Below are 20,750 nucleotides of genomic sequence, written 5' to 3'. Positions count from 1 at the left end.
CTCTCAAATAAGTCTTAATTTATTTTTTTTGTTCAGATTTTTGTATTACACAATGCAGAAAGAAAAACGACGCCAATTTGTAAAAAAAAAATTTTGGTATTATTTAAGACTGTGGTCGGAACATTATTCTGTGCTGCATGAACAGTAACTTGCTATCTTCATTTTTAATTGCGCAAGCTAAGTGGAATACATGCAAGTCGCTAAGCATCCGCGCTATGTAGCTATTATGGATAAAAATTTACCAAAACAGTTGCGAATCTTTTATTGAAGCAATTTTTTTTAAATTTCACTACAATAAAATCTGTTGCTAAACGGCTATTTATGCTCTCGTGCTTTTTTTAGTCAAATAAAATTCCGAACGAATTTTTCTTTCGGGGGATTGACCCCTGGATCCTCGTGGTTCCTGTTTGAGTTCGCACACCACTATGTTAACCTGACACGCGTGTAAGCAAACTGCTTGTTTTAAATTTTGGTTTTCTAATTGCAACACGCACTTTTTACTCGTGATAAGTTATCCCGCACCACACAATCGATCCAAATTGAATTGAGGCAAGGCTCTTGTCTTACTAACCCCACACACGAGTCAAAAAAGTATAAACTTCATAGTTTGTCAATATTTCATAGAGCAAAACTTATTCGGGATCACTTAATGAGCAGTCTGATCCTTCAGGGTTTTAATTGTTGTTTCTAGAATCTTGTTGGTGTTTGTTAATTGTTTTTTGTTCGGCGATCTATTCTTGGTCTATTTGCGCGCAATCTCCATCTCATTGTACTCCTGACACAGAGCGCAGACTCCGCAGACTTGGACGCAGAGGGCGTCTTCCATCAAGGTAAGCACGTGCAGGTGGTCGTCCTTCTCTTTCCTCTCAATTCCACGCGTTGATCTCACCTAAAGATTGTTTTCAAAATAAGGCAGTTAATTGTAATTCTATTCATACGCTTAGAAATAAATTACAGCACAAAATGCAATTTTCAAACGAGTTCACTCAGTCAATGTATATTATCGTCACACTTGGACAATTTTTCAAAAACCTAACACTCAGAAACTTCAGAAAAAAACAACACCAAGAGTTTTGAACAAATTAAACATTGTTGATTACAGAAATTTCTTAACTTTCATAAATCTGGAGAAATCCATTCCGATCTTGAAAAACAGGGTCTAGGGTAGGGAGCCAGCAAAAACATATCCCGAAAAAAAAAACAGAAAACAGCAAAGGTATAGATAGCATCAGTTTTTTGTCCCTTCTGACACTTAGTATCGAATATCCATCCTTATAAGGGACTAATTCAGCGATTGGACAAAAGAGAATTTTGTACCTTGCGACGAATTGCCTTTCTTACAATAAAGAATGGGAATAATAAAACAGCTCAAAGTTTTTGAATTGTTTTTCGTGAAGTTTTTTTCCGTGAAGTAAAGAGTTTTGTGAATTTTTGATTGTCTAAACGAAGTTTTTTTTGGAAGTTTATGAATTTGAAGTTTCGACTACTGCTACGAACATTTGTCGAGACAACTTGAAAACTTTTTCACTGAAACCATCCGATTGGCTAAGTGCGACACCTTCTGATGTGACAACTAAGAGGTGGGATCGTTCTTATATGTGTTGCATGGCTGCTGGTCCAGAGACAAGAAGCGCCTTATAATTATTTGTGCAAATGGCCGACGCATTCGAATCGGGCCCTGCGCCAGACCTTTGTCGCTTGCACCCGTTTTCACTTATTCTTAATCGTCGCGGCGCCGACCGAACTCCTGTTTTTTGACCGACTCGGTTGTTAATATTATTTCAAATGAGCCAAAAACCAGAAAACTTGAAATAACTAGAATAGAAACTCTCATGTTCGTCCTTTTTTCGCCGCACCTTTTTTAAGAATAGATGGCTTGAAAGTTAACTAGCGTCTGTAACTTTCACCTCCAGTACTTTAAGCAGATTGTTGAACGTGAAAATTGTTTAAATAGTTTTTTTTTAAAAAAAAGGAAAAAACAACGAAAATTAATGCAACTGTAAGAACAGACGGGCATCCCAAGAAAGCTTTCGAGTTGATTATTGTTGAGTGATCCGAAAATAAAAACAGCTTTGTTTTTTTTTCTAAATAGTCAGATCTGAAAAACTACTTGTTTTACGTTAGCATCCAATTGAGTGTACGCAGGCACGGATGTAGGAATTTCTGAATTTGACCAATTTGACCCTAATTTGACAAAATTTTTGAAATTTAGGCACTTTTTTTAAGGCGTTTTAGGCACGTTTTGGAAAATTTCGATCGAAAAATCGCGTTGGGGGGGGGGGGGGGTGAGGGGAGAGTGTGTATAGTAGATAGGTCGATCTTTACCAACAATGGTTCCATTAACAGCATTGATTTTCGATCTGGGAAGAAAACAATCCGTGTAAATTGTCGCTACAAACAGTTTAAGCATCGTCCATCACAATTAGACGATTAATTCAACTGCGTAATTAAGAAGAATTGCTACCTTTTGTCGGACTCCTGTTCGCAACATCAAACTGTAGGGGTTGAACCATCCACAGGGGAGGGGTATTGAACACCAGTAGCAGAACCCATGCAGACAGCAGTTCTCCCCCACCGACTGGGCAATCATACCGGCCACATACCAGGGACAGAAATACACCAGTAGACAAGTCTTGCACGAGTCAAAACACCCGAACAGCCCGTGGTTCCATTCGCCCATCTTGATTATTTACCTGTTTGTTTGTTGTTTTACCGCGCTGGAATATTGACTTTTTATAAACTAAAACAAAAACAAAACTCAAACCTGTATGAAATCAAGCGTCACTAGTTTTGGTGCATACGGAGAAACTAAATAAGCAAATTATTTTTATCAATGGCAGAAGAACTTAGGTTCCCCACCCACCCCCTCCCCCCCCCCCCCCCTTGTACCCATCCCTGATAAAAATTTTCATAAAGGCTAATTGTTTTTTTTTACTGTTATTTCAATTTCATTTTCGGATTGCCGTTTCAAATTAACTTAAAGGCAGATAAAAACTTCTAATTTTTTTTGTTTTTGAATTTCTCAAACTGTATATGATTAAGTACAATATGATTGATCTCTTCTAAAAATCAACATAAGCTTTTTCGCACAAATCTGTCACAATTCATCGAATAAATTCATTGTAAAACATCAAGCATTCGGCCAGGCTTTAAACTACCGAAAACTACCGGAAACTTTTAGTAGAAAAATGTGTGAAGGAACTTCATATTAAAATCAAAATTCGATGCGTTCAAAGTTAGTCAAACAAGCTTACCTGAGTTTATATGCACCTGAACCAATGAGTAAAACAATGAAAAAATGTAAATTTGTGAGTAGTACACATCAAATAGAGTTACACCTAATTAATCATTGATGTATTTTGGTTTTGTTTTGGTAATTTTTGTAGTTGCCAAGCCGCGACCACAAAGTTATACCTCCGAATTTACACGTTGCTCATTTTTTTATCTCAATTTAAAGCATGCAAAGAATAAAAATGCTGAAAAACATACGAAGAACTGAAGAAATCATGTCATATGAACAAAAAGTTCAATAAAGAAAACTGAATAATAATTGAAAACCAAAACGTGCGTAAAAAAGAGTCCTACTTGTGTGAGTAATACATTGGTGATTGTTGATGGTTCTGCACAAAGAGCAAAGAATAGAGCTTTTGTTACTTCATTTTGAAATGATTAGTTTATGTGGGCTTTTTGTTTCCATCCGTGGAAGTTTGAACTGATAGTATTATTTGTTGTAACCCAGATTTTTGTTTGAAAGTCTTCGCCCTATCATGTTGAAACCCTGTTAATTGTAATGATGCGAAATCGAAATCGCTAAATTGAGAACTATTGATTCGAAGCTTGCGCCTTTTAGATAAAATTGAAAAACGTCATATCATCAAACGTGCAAATCGCAAACCAATAGAGCGATTGATTTCAAAAAATTAAAGCAATATTCAAAATGATAGAAGATAGTTCTTAAAGCTCATTTTTATTCCATGGCCAAAAAATGCAAAAAAACTAGTTTCTCATTAAAAAAATTATTATAACTTTTCTCGTTTCAATTGGCGTTGGTTTTTTTTGTGCGGATCTAGGGTTTTCTCGATGGTAGGGGGCGGATTTTCAAAAATTTTGTCGAACTTTTTTTTAGGTCAGCCAAATTGGCTTTCTGAGCTCTCCCAAATCTCTATAAACACCCCACTTTGACCAAATTTTCTGCGCCGCAGGCAAATTTGCAAAAAACAGGCCAAAAAAAGGCAAGGCGATATAGGCACTTTTTGGAAAATTTAGACCAAAAATTTAGACCGGGGCGCGCTTCCCTCTCAAAATTAGTATATATTGGCACCGAAGGCGCCCTTTGAAAAATTTAGGGTCAGTCAGTCAAAAATGGATATCTCAAATTAATTCAAAGGCAGGGGTTCCGCCCACCCCTCCCCCCTATATCCGCTGGTGTGAATATTATTAGATTGTTTAGTTCACAGTTTAATTTTTGTTTTTATTTAAAATTGAACTTACAAATCGGCCACGACATTTCAACACGTTCGAGATTTTTGATACAATGCTTTTTTTGAGAGGAAAACTTAAGTTCAAAATTTTTGAAAACACATTAACTTTTAAATGTTGATAAAATCGCGTGTCGCATGACTAGGCTGTGCTGGAAAACCCGCATGAAAAACAAAAGAAACAAAAACGATTGAATTTTCAACCACAGTTTGTCATTATAATAAATTCAAGAGCCATCTTATTTTTAGTAAATATATCGACACCAAAGACTTCATTTATATTTTTTAAGCAAGGAAAGGATTTAAATTGAGTTTATGATCTGAGCACCTCGTCTGAACATAATATTAAACCCCCAGACACGTTCGATTGTGAGAGAGTGTTCCTAGATCAAGCAAGGAGCTGAAGAATACTCGTGGTTGGGGGAGGGGGAAGAGTGTTTGGAAGGGGGTTGGTCTAGCTTCTGGCGAGTGCATCGCCCAGACCCATTTCGTTGTACTCCTGACAGATGGCACATGCTCCGCAGAAACAGATCATGAGAATGTCCATAATTAGACTACCTTCGATTCCTTTCGATTCACGCACCTACAAAGAAGCAAAAGCTAACAATTGACCAGATTAGCTGGATGCTTTGCACGCAGCAACGATTGCTCCGACTACAGTCATCTCGGGCTAGTAGAAAAAATAGAGAAATAATTTCGTTTTTTTTTGTTATTTTTTTCAAAAAATTTTTGAGTTTTTAGTTCAAATGGTTGATTGTTTCAATTTTTGCCCCCTTTTCCTATGGGGGGGGGGAGGGAAAGAGGAAAGTGTACGGTTGATCCCAATTTTCCTGGACAATTTTTCTGGACAAGTTTTCTAAACATTTTATAAATTTTCAATTCATTACATATTTTGTTTGCATAAAAACGACCAAATAAATGTCCTTCTGTGGGAGGAGAAAACAATTAAATAGCAACAGATGTCAAAAGTAAAAATTTAGTTCAGAAAAATAAAAAGCACCACTCCAAACAAATTTGTTCGTCGCACCTCAGTTAAATATGTTAAGCCATAACACTGCAATGACAAATGATATTCTTAGACTTCTCGGAGGAAAAGTAGAAGAACGTTTGCCATAGTTGAGGCAGACACTTTTGATGTGACACATTGATTTTAAAAAAAAAATCTTTCGAAAATACATATGGATCTGAACGGGTGAAAAATCGAAAAACTTTTGCTGCAAAAATAAAATGCTCAGCCGAAATGAGATTTTCCCCAAACTTTTGATATCAAAACTAATTTATCTTTAGATAATTTCTACCAAAAGGGTCATGTGTATGTGTGAAAAATCTACTTTTTCAAGTTTGTTTCGAATTGTGAAAATTCTGAGGATGTTGAACCATTTAATGTTTTCATGGAAATTACATTTAGTGAAGAATGGAAAAATATTGATTTGACTAACCTTTCCACGAATCACAGCAGGGCAGTACCAGTTAGTGATTGGGAGTATGAGCCACACACATCCGTGCATGATGCAGGACTCCCCCAATGACTCAGCTATCTTTCCCTCCAGGTAGCAGGGGATAAAATAGCCCATAAGACAGACTTTGATGTTGCCGAAGCAGCTGAACAGACTGTAGTTCCACTCTCCCATTGTTGTTAGCTTGTTCGCTAGGTTTTGGTTCCGAAACCTAAAGTTGAAACAGTCTCTCAATTTCAATTGCCTGTCAATCGAATAAAATATTTTAAGGAGACACAAAAGCTTAGTGATGCTGAAATTGTTTATTATTTATTGGCTTAAGTATCAGTATAGTTTTGAAATTATTTGAAAAAAAAAGTATAAACTTTTACCCTTTAACATCAACTGTAGAGAATTTATTTTGAAGACATTTTATGACCATTTTTTAATATCAATTGACGCCTCAACTTAGTGCATTCTGTAATATATTTTTTAAACTTTATGTATAGTTGAACCAAAAATCTATTCCCGGATCCACAGAAGAAGAGGCGGCATATGATTTAAGAAAATTGATTCCAAATTTTATTCAAGTAAACTCTTAAAGTTGGATATTGAAGAGTAATTATTTATTCTTCAGGTGTTTCAAATAACTTCAATGTTAAAATTGAAAACATTATATTTAAATTAACAAATAGGAGGAATTCTGAAAAAAAACTGCGACGGCCAAAATCATAGCACTTAAGCTTCATTGAAAGAGGCAGCACTGCTTAGAATTCTGAAAACCACACACTCATCAAGTTAGTGATTTTAAATACAAGCGTGAGAGGCAAAACTTGAATTTATTTCTCCAGAGAATTTCATGAAATTGTACAATCTTGAAAAAACATTTGCAAAACAGCTGTGCGTGACGAAAATTTTACGCTCAGAATATAATTTGTTTCCCAACAAACTTTGACTTTTTTTGGTTATTTTTGTAGAATGAGACTACCGTGTGCGATGTAACATAACCCACGAAAAACTGTATTGGCAACGCGTTCAAATAATAAATTATTACAATTTTAAAAAGCAATAGGTACAAATCGAAAAAACAGACAACTGGATAAAATTTTAAAGAAACACAAACATTGTCTAAAAAGAATATTATCACAAACTTCCAAACCAAAAATGTTCAAAACCTCAGTTCTCAAAAAAATTCTATATATATTTAAAAATGTACAAAAAACAATCACATTTTTCCTGAAGTAAAACCAAAATCTCAACGTTAAGTAAAGGAAAGCTTCTTTATAAGCCTGCTCGTTTTAAATTTTTTTAGACGACCAAATAGATTTTCAGAGCCCTCCATTAAATTATGAAAATCCTGTTTCAACTAATTGTCTGCAAATGGCCAAAAAAATGAAAGAAATTGGCCAAAAACAATTTTTTAGGCCATTTATGAAAAAAATTTGTGGCGCAATTTTCACTTTTCACAAATCAGTTTTTCGAAGGTTTTTTCTTAAAACTTTTTTTTTGATTTTTCAAAAAATTTTTAACTGTAAGGAAAGGAAAATGCAGCTTCTAAAAGCGGTTTTTCTGAAAAATAAGCAAACTTTCAACTCGAAGGAAATAATTTTTCTTATTATCTTACTCCTATTCAAAAAATTTTAATAGACGACCAAACTAATCTTCCAGGCCCTCTCAAAACACTATGAAAACTCTGTTTTGACAAATTTTGAAAAAAAACAAGTTGTAGGCGTTTTTTAAACTGTTTTTGGCGCGCAATTGCCCTTTCACTGACTGGAAGCGCAAAAACTGTTCTAAATCATAAACGAACAAACAAGACAGCTCGTAATCAGGGCTAAGCCCTGATTGCTCCGGCTGTCTTTTAATTCATATCAAATAGTTTTAAGGAAAAAAAATATTGAAAAACTAAAAATTTTGGCCAATATCGGTGTAAAGTTTTGTGTCTTACGAATTAATACGACTAATAAGCTAGCCTCAATTCCATTTGGATCGATTTTGCTGTGCGACATAATTCGCCACGCATAAAAATTTCATTATTATCACAAAATTCCTCAAAGACCACATAATTTAGTCCAGATTATGGACGTTTTGCAATTTTCAAACCCCAGGAACTTTACAAAAAATAATCGGAGATAAGAATTTTTTTTACATTTGAACTCAGGGAGTCGATATAATCAATGAGGTTTAAAAATTTTCTGTTAAAAATTATTATTTTGATCGGTAAAAACTGACTGAATAAAAAAACACACCGAGCATAAATATTCCGTTTTTTTTCGAAGGTCAGAACAATAATGCGCAGATATAAAGCCCATATATCGGCGAATAGTTGGAAATTGCTGCTCATAGCTGAAAACGAATAGTGTTTTCTTTATAGTGTTTTCTTTTATTTTACAGAATGTTTCGATCGACAGAAAAATTTTGAAAAAGTATGTTCACTTGGCGTCTTGATTTCCCTGCTGACAGTGGCAAAAAAAGTATCAAAATGAATCATGTATCATTTCAACAAGAAACTTTTTTGTCCGCAGCTTTTGTATCGGTGACAAAGTCAGGTTTTAAGTAATAAATTTGCGAATATTCAAAGAATATTCTCCGTAAAAGTTATTATTGCTGGGGCATCAAAAAGAGTATTGACCAAACCTCTGACCCCCCCCCCCCCCCCCCCGCCTACATTCCCGAATTCCCAGTAGGCCCTAATTGCGCCGTTAACGCACAATCTAAAACTCTAAAACTTGTTTTTACTGACTTAGAAATGAACTTTGTTATCTAAAAAATATCCTTACCGTTGTTGTGCTAAAAGCGCGGTTTAATTTTTTACTCTATTTGAGCAGTAACTATAACAAAGCGCAAGCGAGTATTATGTTGCAAAAGATATTAAAAATTAAATCTGTTACAAAATTGCACGGATTTTTACTTTTCTTTTTCCATCGTGCCATTCAAATCAATATGTGTGGCATTCGAATTCAATAATAAATCAAATGTGATGGAAACGAAGCCAAAGCAAAAACGAAAAAAAATACATGGTACATTTTTAAATGCCACTCAGCAATTTTCCAAACCTCAATTTTGTCATATTTTCCACCATGTTTTCACAGCGCAGTATGTGCAGATGTTTATTTTTGCAAGCAGTTTATTCTTTTTTTAGTCTATTAATTTTTTAGAACATTCAGCTTTTTAAGCATGTATTGACAAGATGGCAACGCTAAGAAGGTGGAATTTTAACTGTTTTGTTAAACATTTGCTTTTTGAGATGAAGTTGCGAGGCAATGTCGTCATAACATCGACTGCCTCCGTATTTCCAGCAGCCACTCCTGTTTACTGTTTATTTTCCTGGTAACAAAAAAAGTTAATTTAAAGAAATAGGAATAGAACGAAAAAATCTAACTTCTTGATCATAAAACAGAAAAAAAAATCGAAATAATTGAAAGAAAGATTAAAACATCTGAGAATTTTGAGTTTAAGAAATCCTACGAATACTACTAAGTCTGCTCGTATCAAAACGAAACGAAACCTTGAACTCTTTGACTGCATTTTGTAGTTCTGATGAAACTTTGGCAAAACAAATGATAAAACTTTCAAAATTTACCATTTTATAAAAATTTTAAAAGCCCGTTATTTGCAATTTACAGCACACAAGGATAAATTAATGCCCCTTAGTCCAATATGTGAATCAATTAGCATGCGTCAATTGAATATTAAATAATTAACTTCCGCTTGCGCAACTCTTTGAAATAGAAAGCTTTGAAAGTCGGAACAAAAATTATCCACTCTTCCCCCCCCCCCCCAGTTTTTTAAGGACTCTCCTATACGTTTCTTGGCGGAATGCTGCATTTTCCGAGTAAGCTGTCGGTTGAGGGGTGTAATGAGAAATAATCTAAATTTATTTCTTCAACGGGCAACATATTATTAACCTATATTTGTAGAAGCTGGTGCCATCTATGGCATTTTCCCATTTTACTTCTAATTTTACTTGATCATCTTCGAAAAACTATGTCCAAGTGAAAGGAAAAAACGCTGCCAAATTAAATAAAAATTTTAGCAAGTTCTAAGTTGAAAACAATATCCAAGGTAATGAGAAGTTCTGAACCAATTTTGGGTGGAAATCTGTATGGGAAAGCTGTTGGTGTTAAGTTCTCTTCTCATATTTGATTAATTTTGGAGCCGTTGAGCATTGGAAGGATCAGCGGATTTAGAGGGTGGGGGGGGGGGGGGGGTGGGTTGGCGAGGGGCGAACAAATTACCTCTCCCCCTCAGGGATTCAACACCCAGCCGACCCAAAGGTTCGCCCCTTTGTACTCATTTGAGATATCCATTTTTGGCTGACAGATCCTAAAGTTTTTCTAAAGGAACCTTGGTCGCCAGTACTTGCTAATTTTAGGGGGAAGCGAGCGCCAACAGATCGCTGTTTTTGTCAAAGTTTTCCACAAAGTGCCTAAGAAGCCTGTTTGTCCTTTTTTCAAAATTTTGACTGCGGTGCAGAAGATTTGGCCAAAACAGGGTCTGTTTAGTGCTTTGGGAGAGCTCGAAAATCAATTTAGTCAACTTAAAAAAAATTGTTGAAAATCCCAAAAAAAAATTCTACCTTGTTTTTTTTATAACTTATCTATGTCAACACAACATACAAAGTTTTTGACCTAATTGACACTAATGATCAAAGTTATGGCAAAGTAAACCAAAAATTTTATTTTAATGCAGTAAAGATGTGAAATTAAAACTGATATTTTAAAGTATATGAAACAAAACCGCCGACATCCGGGCAAAACGCTGAATGTTCTGGCTGCCTTCTGAGTTCAATCAAAGTTTTTCTGAAAAAGTTACAAAATTTTTCAACAAAAACAAAAAATTTGTTTTTAAAAAAATTCTATTTTTCTAATTTTAACTCCCACGGGTTATTTAAAAAACCATGGTTTAATTTTTCTATTCTGCTTTATTAGGATTAAATTGCGCGCTTAATCTCTAAAATTGAACTTAAGTTGTCAAATTAGCGCCAAATTGATCCGCAATAATTTTGCTAAAAGGACCACAAGTAAAGTACTTTTTTAATTTAGAGATTGTGGTATCATTATCTCGCAAACTGTTTTTAAAAAAAAACGGTCGAAGCCAAGTAATAAATCGACTTGTTTAGAGAGAAAACCCTCTCGACCTGCAACATTTTGTCACTTTCTTCGAAAATTGAAACAAAAATTTGTTTGGGATAGTTTTATTGAAAATGCATAAACTAAAACCACATAATGACGAAAATCACACATCACAAAAATTGTAACAAGCTCAGAAGCTTAAGTACCCAGTGGTCCGATCTTGGAAAATTTTGCCATGGTTATGGAAGATATCTAAGAGCCATGTAATTTTTGTTACTTTGCAGTCTTGATATGATCTTGGCAAAATTTTCCAACATCTTGGAAAACTTTTAACAAAGGACAGCTGCCAGAGGAATGGCAACTGTCTAGAAACCTGATTTTTGTAATTTCAATTGATGGTCTCGAATCCAATGAAAACAAAGCGAATGAAAAGAAAAAAATTGATCGTAACAGATCCGCTTTGCAAATATATTAAAAAATTGGGCGGCTTGTTAAAGAATCATTTAACAATAAGTAGAAAAACCTAGCCAATTAATTGCATCGTAATTAAAACATCCTGTTAGCATTATGAGACCAAACTGTGCACTGGATAGACACATAAATTTGTGTCTGTATGTTCCTGGATTCCAGAGACAAGTCTTTAAGCATGTTAATTTGTATCGGAACGATCAAAGGAAATGAAAGAACAAAAAAAGACAAAGGGAGCGTCCTTGATGCGGAATCCACTTATATTTCTCAAAAAGCACAGTTTGGCCTCGTAATGAGCTTTTGTTTTTTTGTGAACTATCGCTTGAATAAATTTGAACATACTCATGTAAACTTTCTTGCGAAATCTAAAAAGAGCAAATGGCTGAGCACATTTCCACCAAATCGTTATTAGAAAAAACAAGACTCGTTGACGCTGATTTCGAAAATTGTTGTGCTTCCCTTATCAGTTGGATTTTGTTCTTCAAAAAGTCATATATCAAAATCATACGAACCTGATTCGAAAAACGTCAAAAAAAATTTTAACAAAAAATTAAACATAGAAAACTTACTGAATTCTATTTGAAAAGACATGAACTTGTTTATAATTACCAATGCAAATATTATTGAGCTTTTAGTTTTTTTAAATAAGTATCATGGATATCTTAACAAGATCTTGACCAAATTTTTCCGGATCTTTCCAAGGTTTTCGTGCTCCATGAAGCCATGTATATCTTGACAAGATCTTGGACCACAAGTTTTGATAAATTACTTTTTCGCAAGCATATATTTGACATGTTAGAAAGATTTGCCAAGAGTGAATCACTGGGTATAAGAAAATACCCATCCAGCCATACAGTTTTTTTTAGTTCAGAGTCTTTTTTTAGGTCGGAGTTTTTTTAGGTCAGAAAAATTTTCAGGTTGGCTATTTGCAATTTTTTTCAAATGCCTTGCAAGATTCTGTCAAGATAACTTCTCCATTTCAAAGTTATCGCGAGATAACATTCATCTTCATATTAAGTACAAACAATTTTTGGTTGTATAATTTAATTTCGTTGCTATTATTTTCAAAGTTTTCAAAATGTCTTCCAAAAATGACATTATAGTTTGTTTTAATGTAGATTTAATGTAGAAACTTTTATCAGTGTGTCCAAAATGATGGAAGACCACTTTGCCGCCATCCACTCTGTAAGCTTCCAAATATAGAATCACATGATTCTTTAAAAATGCCTTTTTCTCGAGTAAGATTGCTTATGGCTTGTAACATTTTCAATTACAGATATTGTCATACATACTGCCACAAAATATTTTTTTTTTGGTTTTCATTTTTTATACAATAATTTCAGATGAGGACCATTTTTGTCATGAGCTCTGAAGTTGAACGCTAGAATTACTCTAGAATTCACTGTTAAAAACTATTCTTATAATAAAAAATTCTGGTGTTAAAACACTAATAAAAAATGTAATTATTTTTAAAAAGGAGACATTTTTTTAAACAATTTACTAGATTTAACCAGAACAAATTACATCTCGGAGAAGACGAAAGAGGCCAGATAATTGCCTATAGAGTGGGTGGTGTCTTCATGTAAATTGAGATGCGCACTGGTTTGATGGTTTTATATCTGATATTCACACCTTTACTATTTTAGCGTCAAGCTATTGGTTTCTTCCTTGAGTTTGAAATATTCTATTTTTGTTACGTTTGGTTTTTTATTTTTGTAGGTTGAATTAATTTTGTCATAGAAACATTTGATTTTTTGAAGATTTAAAAAATCTCCTTGGTAAATAAGAAACACGTTTTTTACGGAGTCTCTCTTATGTAAAATAATATTTATATCATTGATGCTTGAGGTAATTTTTTTGGAATATGCAAAAAAATATGCCAATTTCTGATAACTTTTTTTGATTTGATGTTTTATTCATGCATGTTTTCCTAATTAATGGCTTTTTCGCTGAATTTTGTGCTGAGCAAGCTTCTATAGTTTTGATTTAAAGTAATTGGACGTAAACAATCAAAAACGAAATTTTCTCAAACCGTAAGAAAAAATAACGTGAAGAGAAATTGTTAGGATATTAGCAGCGTTTCATGATGTAATTTGTTTGGCGAAGAGTCAAACCAAATTCCAAACATTAAAACGTTTCAACTCATCGGTTCGAGGTCACGAAGTAGAGCAGGTTCAATTATTGTAAGAATAACTACAATTGACTCTGTTTCACTCCTTAGTTTTGAATCAAATGAGGTGACTTTTTTTAAAGCTAAGATTTTGGTTTGGAATTTCATCGAACAAAGTGCATCATAAAAACATTGATAAAATTTCAAACAATTTTCCTCCATATCAGTTTTTGTTTATAATTAAAAAACAAGATAATTTATTTAAAAATTCTTTTATTCTGATTAATGCAAATCAGTACTACAGAAGCCTTTTCAGCACATTTTTCCAATTTTTTTATTTCTTTTTTGAAAACCATCCAGCACAAGCTATGTAAACAGCATAAAGCAAATTATTAAATAGACTAACTAGCATGCTTCAATTCAGTTCGTAACAATCTGAAGACGGATTAAAACTCCGACGCGTTAATAGCACGAAAAACATCTTGGCGTAATTATCTTCAATTGCCATTGACAACTTTAGAAAACATGATCAAATTTTAAATGGCTAAGTAAAAAGTCGAAATCGGTGTGAAAAAAAAACAGCTGAGCACAAGCTTTCAATCACTTTTTTTTGAAAAGCGATACAATACGGATTCAGAAAATTTTAATCAACTAAAAATGCTTAATAATGCTTAACAAGTTTTAGTTTATTTAAAGTTTTTTCTGAATTTTATATCAGTGTCTTTAACAAATAAACATAAGATTAGTCATTCTGTACAATACCTGCCCGGCAACTGGTTTCAATTACCAAAAAGAAGTGAACTATTTCTCGTTATAAAAAAATTCCACAAGAACCTAGCCAAGCAAAAAACATTCGAATTCTCCGTAACGTTTGAAATGAAAGTTTTGGTGCTAGTGCAAACAGCCTTTAAATCAAATATGCGACAGTGTTATCATGCGAGCTTACATGATCGTTTTAAAAAAATCGTACGTATCAGGCCGAGGCCTTGAATGCTCTGACTGCATGTTAAGGTTTATTGAGTAGTGTTTGCTTTTAGAAAGTAGACCAAATTAAAAAAAAAATGAAAAAAAATTAATATTTTGTAAATCATCACCCCATACGCTGTAAAAACAAAGCAATTTTTTTTTGCTTGAAGCGAAGTAATAAATAGACCAAATAGCTCGCTTCAATTCAAATAGCTCGCCTGAATTAGCAGCCCCAGAACTTCGCGAATAATGATAACAGGTGAAATATATTTTTTAAAAATTGAGCTCAAGTCAAAACATTATCTTAAAAACAATATTTTAAAACTCTGTCAAAAATTGCTTGTTAAAAAGCCAATTTTGTTAGAAGAAAAAATACCTCAAGCACGATCATTCCGTCATTTTCTATGAAAGAAAACCTTAACAATGACAAAATTAAACAAGGCTGCTCGTATCAGGGTAAAGCATGAATAACGTTCCGACTGCCTGAACAAGCCCTTTTATGTTCGGAAGCCCTTCTATGACCTAGACTTCATTTTCTAAAACTTGAAAGAAATTGTCAAAAAAATGAAAAATTGTTCAATTAGCACAAAAAATATCGCGCGTTAATTAGCCCAAATTGGCCAAATTAGTAATTTCAACCCTCCATAATTTAAAGAAAAATGATCACAGGTGAAATCTATTTTTAAATTTGAACTCACAGCAATACCTTTTGAATGATGTAAAATATTCCGTTAAAAATGGATTGAGTAGTAATGTATCGGGTCCCGGATCCTAAGGGGGGTCCTTCCTAAGGGGGGGTCCTCACGTAAAGCAAAATCCTAGGAAAGGGGTCCTTAATTTTTTGGAGGACCCTTATCCTAGGATTTTGTAAACGAAAGAAATTTTCCACCCAAAAAGCAGAAGACCCCCAACCTAGGATCTTGCTAAGCTAGGGACACGATACAAAATTCATTCTTATTCCAATTTTTGGGGTCCTAATTATTGCTCCTGGCTAATTATATGAATCATATTAATTGTTAAATTTGTTGCGGGCACATGAACTTTCGACCTAGTTGAAATTTTTTAGTGATTGGGGAATTGACTTTTATGGTATATAATAAAAATTTGCCGGCAATTTCAGCAGCGTAGCCTAACTGTTAGCAGCAGTAAACTAATTCTTTAACTTGACCTATATTATATGGTGAAAAGGCAGTAAATTAAAATAACTCTCCAAAGGCGGCGGCCGTTTCTGGGCTACTTATAGCAAATAATAAACTTGCCAAATTTTGAAACGAGAAAAATGAAATTAGAGGGAACTTGGTGTTTTTAAGACATTGATAATTAACTCAAACAATTTAGAGGGTTTTCAACCGTACAAAAAAACTCAAAGTTCCAAACCGGGGAAAAACAGTAAGCTGTGTTTCTCTAGAGGGGAATGGAAGTTTCAATGGGGAAAGGACGAGTAGAAAAAGGACAAGAGGAAGGGAATATGAAAAAATGCACCGAGCTTTTGTCAAAAACTTGGTGCATTTCTACAAAACAAAGGTGTTTCCGGTAGTTCATATGGTTATTTACCGCCGGAAAATAGACAAGTCTAAAATTATTTGCTAGGTATCTTTTATCTCCGATGGCTGACATTTAGCAGTTTGGAGAAGCGTTGGAAAAAAAGCATTGAAATTAGGAAAAACCGAGTAACTGCTATTGATTTAGAATTAATTCAAGAAATGTATACGTCCTTATCAAAAACTTGTTATGACACTTCCAACAAAGAAGATTTTAGTAGCTTTTTCTCATTCTTTGTTTGTTCTAATAACCTTACTTATGACGTTTCAAATAAGTTGAGACCTTATGGTGGCCTAATTGCTATGAAAAACTATTCCTTGGAAAATTACTTGAAAGACTCCAAATTTTTATGATTGCACGCTTTTTTGCACGATGCAGCTGGATTTAAACACGAACTTATCGGGGGTGTCAAATATACTGTTAAATGTTGCCCGGGAACTATAATCACAGCTTTCTGGGCCATTCGAAGGGAATAATTTTCTGTCTTTTCAATATTTTGAAAAAACCAAAAGTCTATCATTGAATATTTTACCTGAAAAAAGTTATGCAGTTAACTTTTGAACACTGGCACTTTTTAGCTCTGTCATGTGCACACCACCATATGTCTACAGACCATCAATCTCGAATAAACTAATTTTTTCCTCTGCCAGAATCATAATCTGAATTTTGAGAAATAAATAACTGGAATTTTGAAAACGTTTCAGCAGTCTCTTTTTAGTTAATGGCCTTGAGAACGGTTTCACGGTTTAGATAGGGTTCAATTGAGCCATTCAGTAATTCAAGTAACACTTGCTGGCTTTCTGGTTTGCCTATTTATCATTTATCCAATGATTTAATTACTTACCTATTTTATGGCTTCCTTATCCTTTACTTATTCTTTTTGTTCAACTACTTCCTCACTTTACTTACTACCCTACCTGACTTCTAAATTTTACTTCTTATTTACTTCTGATTCAACCTCTTTTCACTTGGCGTTTTTTTCCCTTTTTTTGATAACTTTCATGCTTGGATTGATTCATTTCAATTTACATAACTTTACTTTCCATTACTTTACTTAAATATACCTAATTTCATACTTACTTAAAACCTAAGAACTAACTTACCAACACACTTTTCACTTACATACTAACATACATACAATTTGTATAGTTGCATACAAACATACACACATACTTGGATACATACAGACAGACAAAACAACAAGCATGCATCACTTTACTTTGCCTAACTTTACTTCTTTTATTTAATTTACTTATTTCTTTTTACATGATTCCACTTTACTCAACACCACCTTATTAATTTTAATTTGATGGATTCACTGCATTTTGCATTCTCTCTTTACTTTACTTTACTTGGCCTTACTTCATCCTACTTTCTTTTACTTTACCAACTCACCTACTCACTTACATACTTAATTAGTTACTTACTTACTTACTTACTTACTTACTTACTTACTTACTTACTTACTTACTTACTTACTTACTTACTTACTTACTTACTTACTTACTTACTTACTTACTTACTTACTTACTTACTTACTTACTTACATACTTAAGTTTACTTCTTTTTCATTTACTCACGTACTTACTTACTGACTTAACTTTTACTTAACTAATTACTTACTTAATTACTTTTTTACTTGCTTCCTTAATTAATTACTTACTTACTGACCTACTGACTTACTTCCTTACAAATCTACTTACCCACGTCCTTTTTTGATTTACCTAATTACTTTTTCGCTAACCATCAAGTTTTCTACTCACTGATTTACCTTTTACTTAACTAATTACTTAAATATTTTTTACTTGCTTCCTTAGCTAATTACTTACTGACTTACTTTTTCACTTACAAATCTTTTTACCCACCTCTTTTCTCATTTACTTTTTTACTTTTTCGCTTACCATCATACTTTTTACTGACTGACTTACTTGCTTGCTTACTTAATTACTTACTTACCTACTTACTTACTTACTTACTTACTTACTTACTTACTTACTTACTTACTTACTTACTTACTTACTTACTTACTTACTTACCTACTTACTTACTTACTTACTTACTTACTTACTTACTTACTTACTTACTTACTTACTTACTTACTTACTTACTTACTTACTTACTTACTTACTTACTTACTTACTTACTTACTTACTTACTTACTTACTTACTTACTTACTTACTTACTTACTTACTTACTTACTTACTTACTTACTTACTTACTTACTTACTTACTTACTTACTTACTTACTTACTTACTTACTTACTTACTTACTTACTTACTTACTTACTTACTTACTTACTTACTTACTTACTTACTTACTTACTTACTTACTTACTTACTTACTTACTTACTTACTTACTTCTTTTTCACTTACTCATGTACTTACATACTGACGTACCTCTTACTTAACTAATTACTTATTTTCTTTTTTACTTGCTTCCTTAACTAATTACTTACTGACTTACTTACCTACTTACAAATATTTTACCCACCTCTTTTCTTATTCACCTAAATACTTTTTCGCTTACCATCATACTTTTTACTGACTGACTTACTTGCTTGCTTGCTGACTGACTTCCTTACTTACTCCCATACTGACTCACATTTTTCCTAAATACACTCATACAGTTATGTCCATTTTTTTTTATTTTAGTTTACTTCTTTTAAATTTTAGTTTTCTTAATTTTAATTTTTTTTACCTCAACTTTTCTTTATTTTGTCAGCATTTCATCTCAGAGAACTTAACTTTACATTACGTTTCATTATTTTTGTTATTTAATTACTTAACTACTTAGTAACTTTTTTACTTACTTACTTAGTTACTTTTTACTTACTCACTTACATACTACTGACTTACATGATTACTATGTTATTTACTTATTCACTTACTTACTTGCTCACTCACTTACTTCCTTACTTAGTTAATTACCTACTTTCTTTTCTTACAAACTTGTTTACATAATTACTTTCTGCCTAGTTACTTACATACTTTCCAATCTTACTTCACTTTACATAAACATAATTAAAATTAGGCTATTTTACTGAAACTCTTTACTTTACTTCACTTTAGCTTACTTCCTTTACTTTAGTGTTAGTCTTATGCTTACCAAACTATACTTTTGATTTCCTTACTTTTCCTATACTTTTCCTTTACGTCACTTTGCTTTGCTTTGTTTTATTTTACTTAGTCTTAGCGAACTTTACCTAATTTGCTTTTACTGTATTTACCTGAACTCACAATAAACTTACTCCCTTTTTTTAATTTACTTTTGATTTATTTTATCTGCACTACACCTTACTTCGCATTGTTTTACCTTATTTTACTTGAGTTTACTTAAGTTACTTAACCTTACACAATTCTCTAATTTCTTTTCAATTAAATCCTTACTTACTTTTTTTTTCTTAACGTCTGTACTTGACTGGATGTACTTGCGTTTTGTTTCTTTACCTTTTCACATTTGCATACTCCTATTTACCTAATTTTACTTTAAATTACTTCTCTTCATTTTTTCTACCTAATTTAAATTAACTTCACTTGAATACTTAGTTAACTGCTACGTCATTTACTGCCTTACCTAGATAATCAAATAGATACTTACTTACATACTTTCTGATACACCTATATAAAAAACTACACACATATTTTTTCAAAATTCTAAATACACAAACCCATTGATCGATTAGCTAGTGAAAGTGTTATTGTTTATATTAACAAAAAGATAACTCAATTCCTGTAAAGTACATGAATCCGAAGTACGGTAGTAGTGATAGGTACTTTGAAAACTCAGAGATTAAGCCGGTTTTTTGTTTATGAATAGCCATATCTTTGTGTAGTGACCCTTTATTTCAATAGAATAAAAATTGCAGTTTTGAATGGTTGGTTGGTTGGAAAGATGTACGGAGGGATAGCTAGATCTACTAACGGATAGAAGCCTTTATGAATGAACGGTTTGATGAGTGGCTGGTTGGAACAAAAAATGATTGGATGAATGGATGGCTGAAAGTATGAACACTTGAATGAAAGGTTATATGAATAGATAGCTAGATAGCCGGAAGGCATGATCGATCAGACTGACAGATAGCTGGTTGGTTAGACGGATAATGGTTTGATTTACGCATCGAAAATTGATGAATGAACTATGGCTTGATGAATGTATGGTTTCATGATAAATGGATGGTTTTATTATGGATGAATGGATGGCTTGATGGATGGATTGTTTTATGGCGGGAGGGTTGGCTAGATAAATGACTGAATCGATGGTTGGATGGATGGCTGAGTTTCTGGGCTGATCGAAGACTCATAGAAGAATGATTAAAAAGATGTTTGGACGAATAACTTGCTGGATAGACAATGGTCGGCTAGATGATGCACAGCTAGATGGATGGATGGCAGGATGGAATAATGCTTGGCTGAATAGCTTGATAAATGACTGAATGGACAATTGGCTCGGAGGATGGATGGCAGGATGGATAGTTGGCAGGTTTGAACCATGCGTGGCTGAATGGCTAAATAGTTAGCTGGATGGATTGGCGAGTGGACTTTTAGGTGTCTGAATGGATGGATAGCTTGGTGGACGAGAAATCTACTGATGGCTGGACGTTTAGTTGGATAGCTAGACCGATCATTTTTTTGGTGAACGGATAGCCGGGAGTAACAGGTTAGATGGATAGATG

The 20,750-nt window shown here is 33.4% G+C and overlaps 2 protein-coding genes across 2 annotated transcripts; both read right to left on the bottom strand.

Moving 5' to 3' along the window:
* Window positions 1–526: 526 nt before the first annotated feature.
* LOC134851068 (cornifelin homolog A-like) lies at window positions 527–3,527 on the bottom strand. Its single transcript, XM_063866971.1, has 3 exons — window positions 3,255–3,527; window positions 2,465–2,740; window positions 527–889 (listed from the first exon to the last, which is right to left on the bottom strand). Exons 2-3 carry the CDS (start codon window positions 2,678–2,680, stop codon window positions 743–745), a joined length of 363 nt encoding a protein of 120 aa, XP_063723041.1. The 5' UTR covers window positions 2,681–2,740; window positions 3,255–3,527; the 3' UTR covers window positions 527–742.
* A 1,129-nt stretch (window positions 3,528–4,656) lies between these two features.
* Window positions 4,657–8,847, bottom strand: LOC134851399 (cornifelin homolog A-like). Its single transcript, XM_063867463.1, has 3 exons — window positions 8,695–8,847; window positions 5,918–6,146; window positions 4,657–5,061 (listed from the first exon to the last, which is right to left on the bottom strand). The coding sequence occupies exons 2-3, from the start codon at window positions 6,107–6,109 to the stop codon at window positions 4,933–4,935; spliced, it is 321 nt and encodes a 106-aa protein (XP_063723533.1). The 5' UTR covers window positions 6,110–6,146; window positions 8,695–8,847; the 3' UTR covers window positions 4,657–4,932.
* Between the last annotated feature and the right edge of the window lie 11,903 nt (window positions 8,848–20,750).

This window comes from Symsagittifera roscoffensis, chromosome 7 (genome assembly GCF_963678635.1).
Source record: "Symsagittifera roscoffensis chromosome 7, txSymRosc1.1, whole genome shotgun sequence".
Classification (NCBI taxonomy): domain Eukaryota; kingdom Metazoa; phylum Xenacoelomorpha; order Acoela; family Convolutidae; genus Symsagittifera; species Symsagittifera roscoffensis.
Note: the sequence above shows the minus strand (reverse complement) of the source record. Positions and strands in the feature narration are given on the sequence as shown.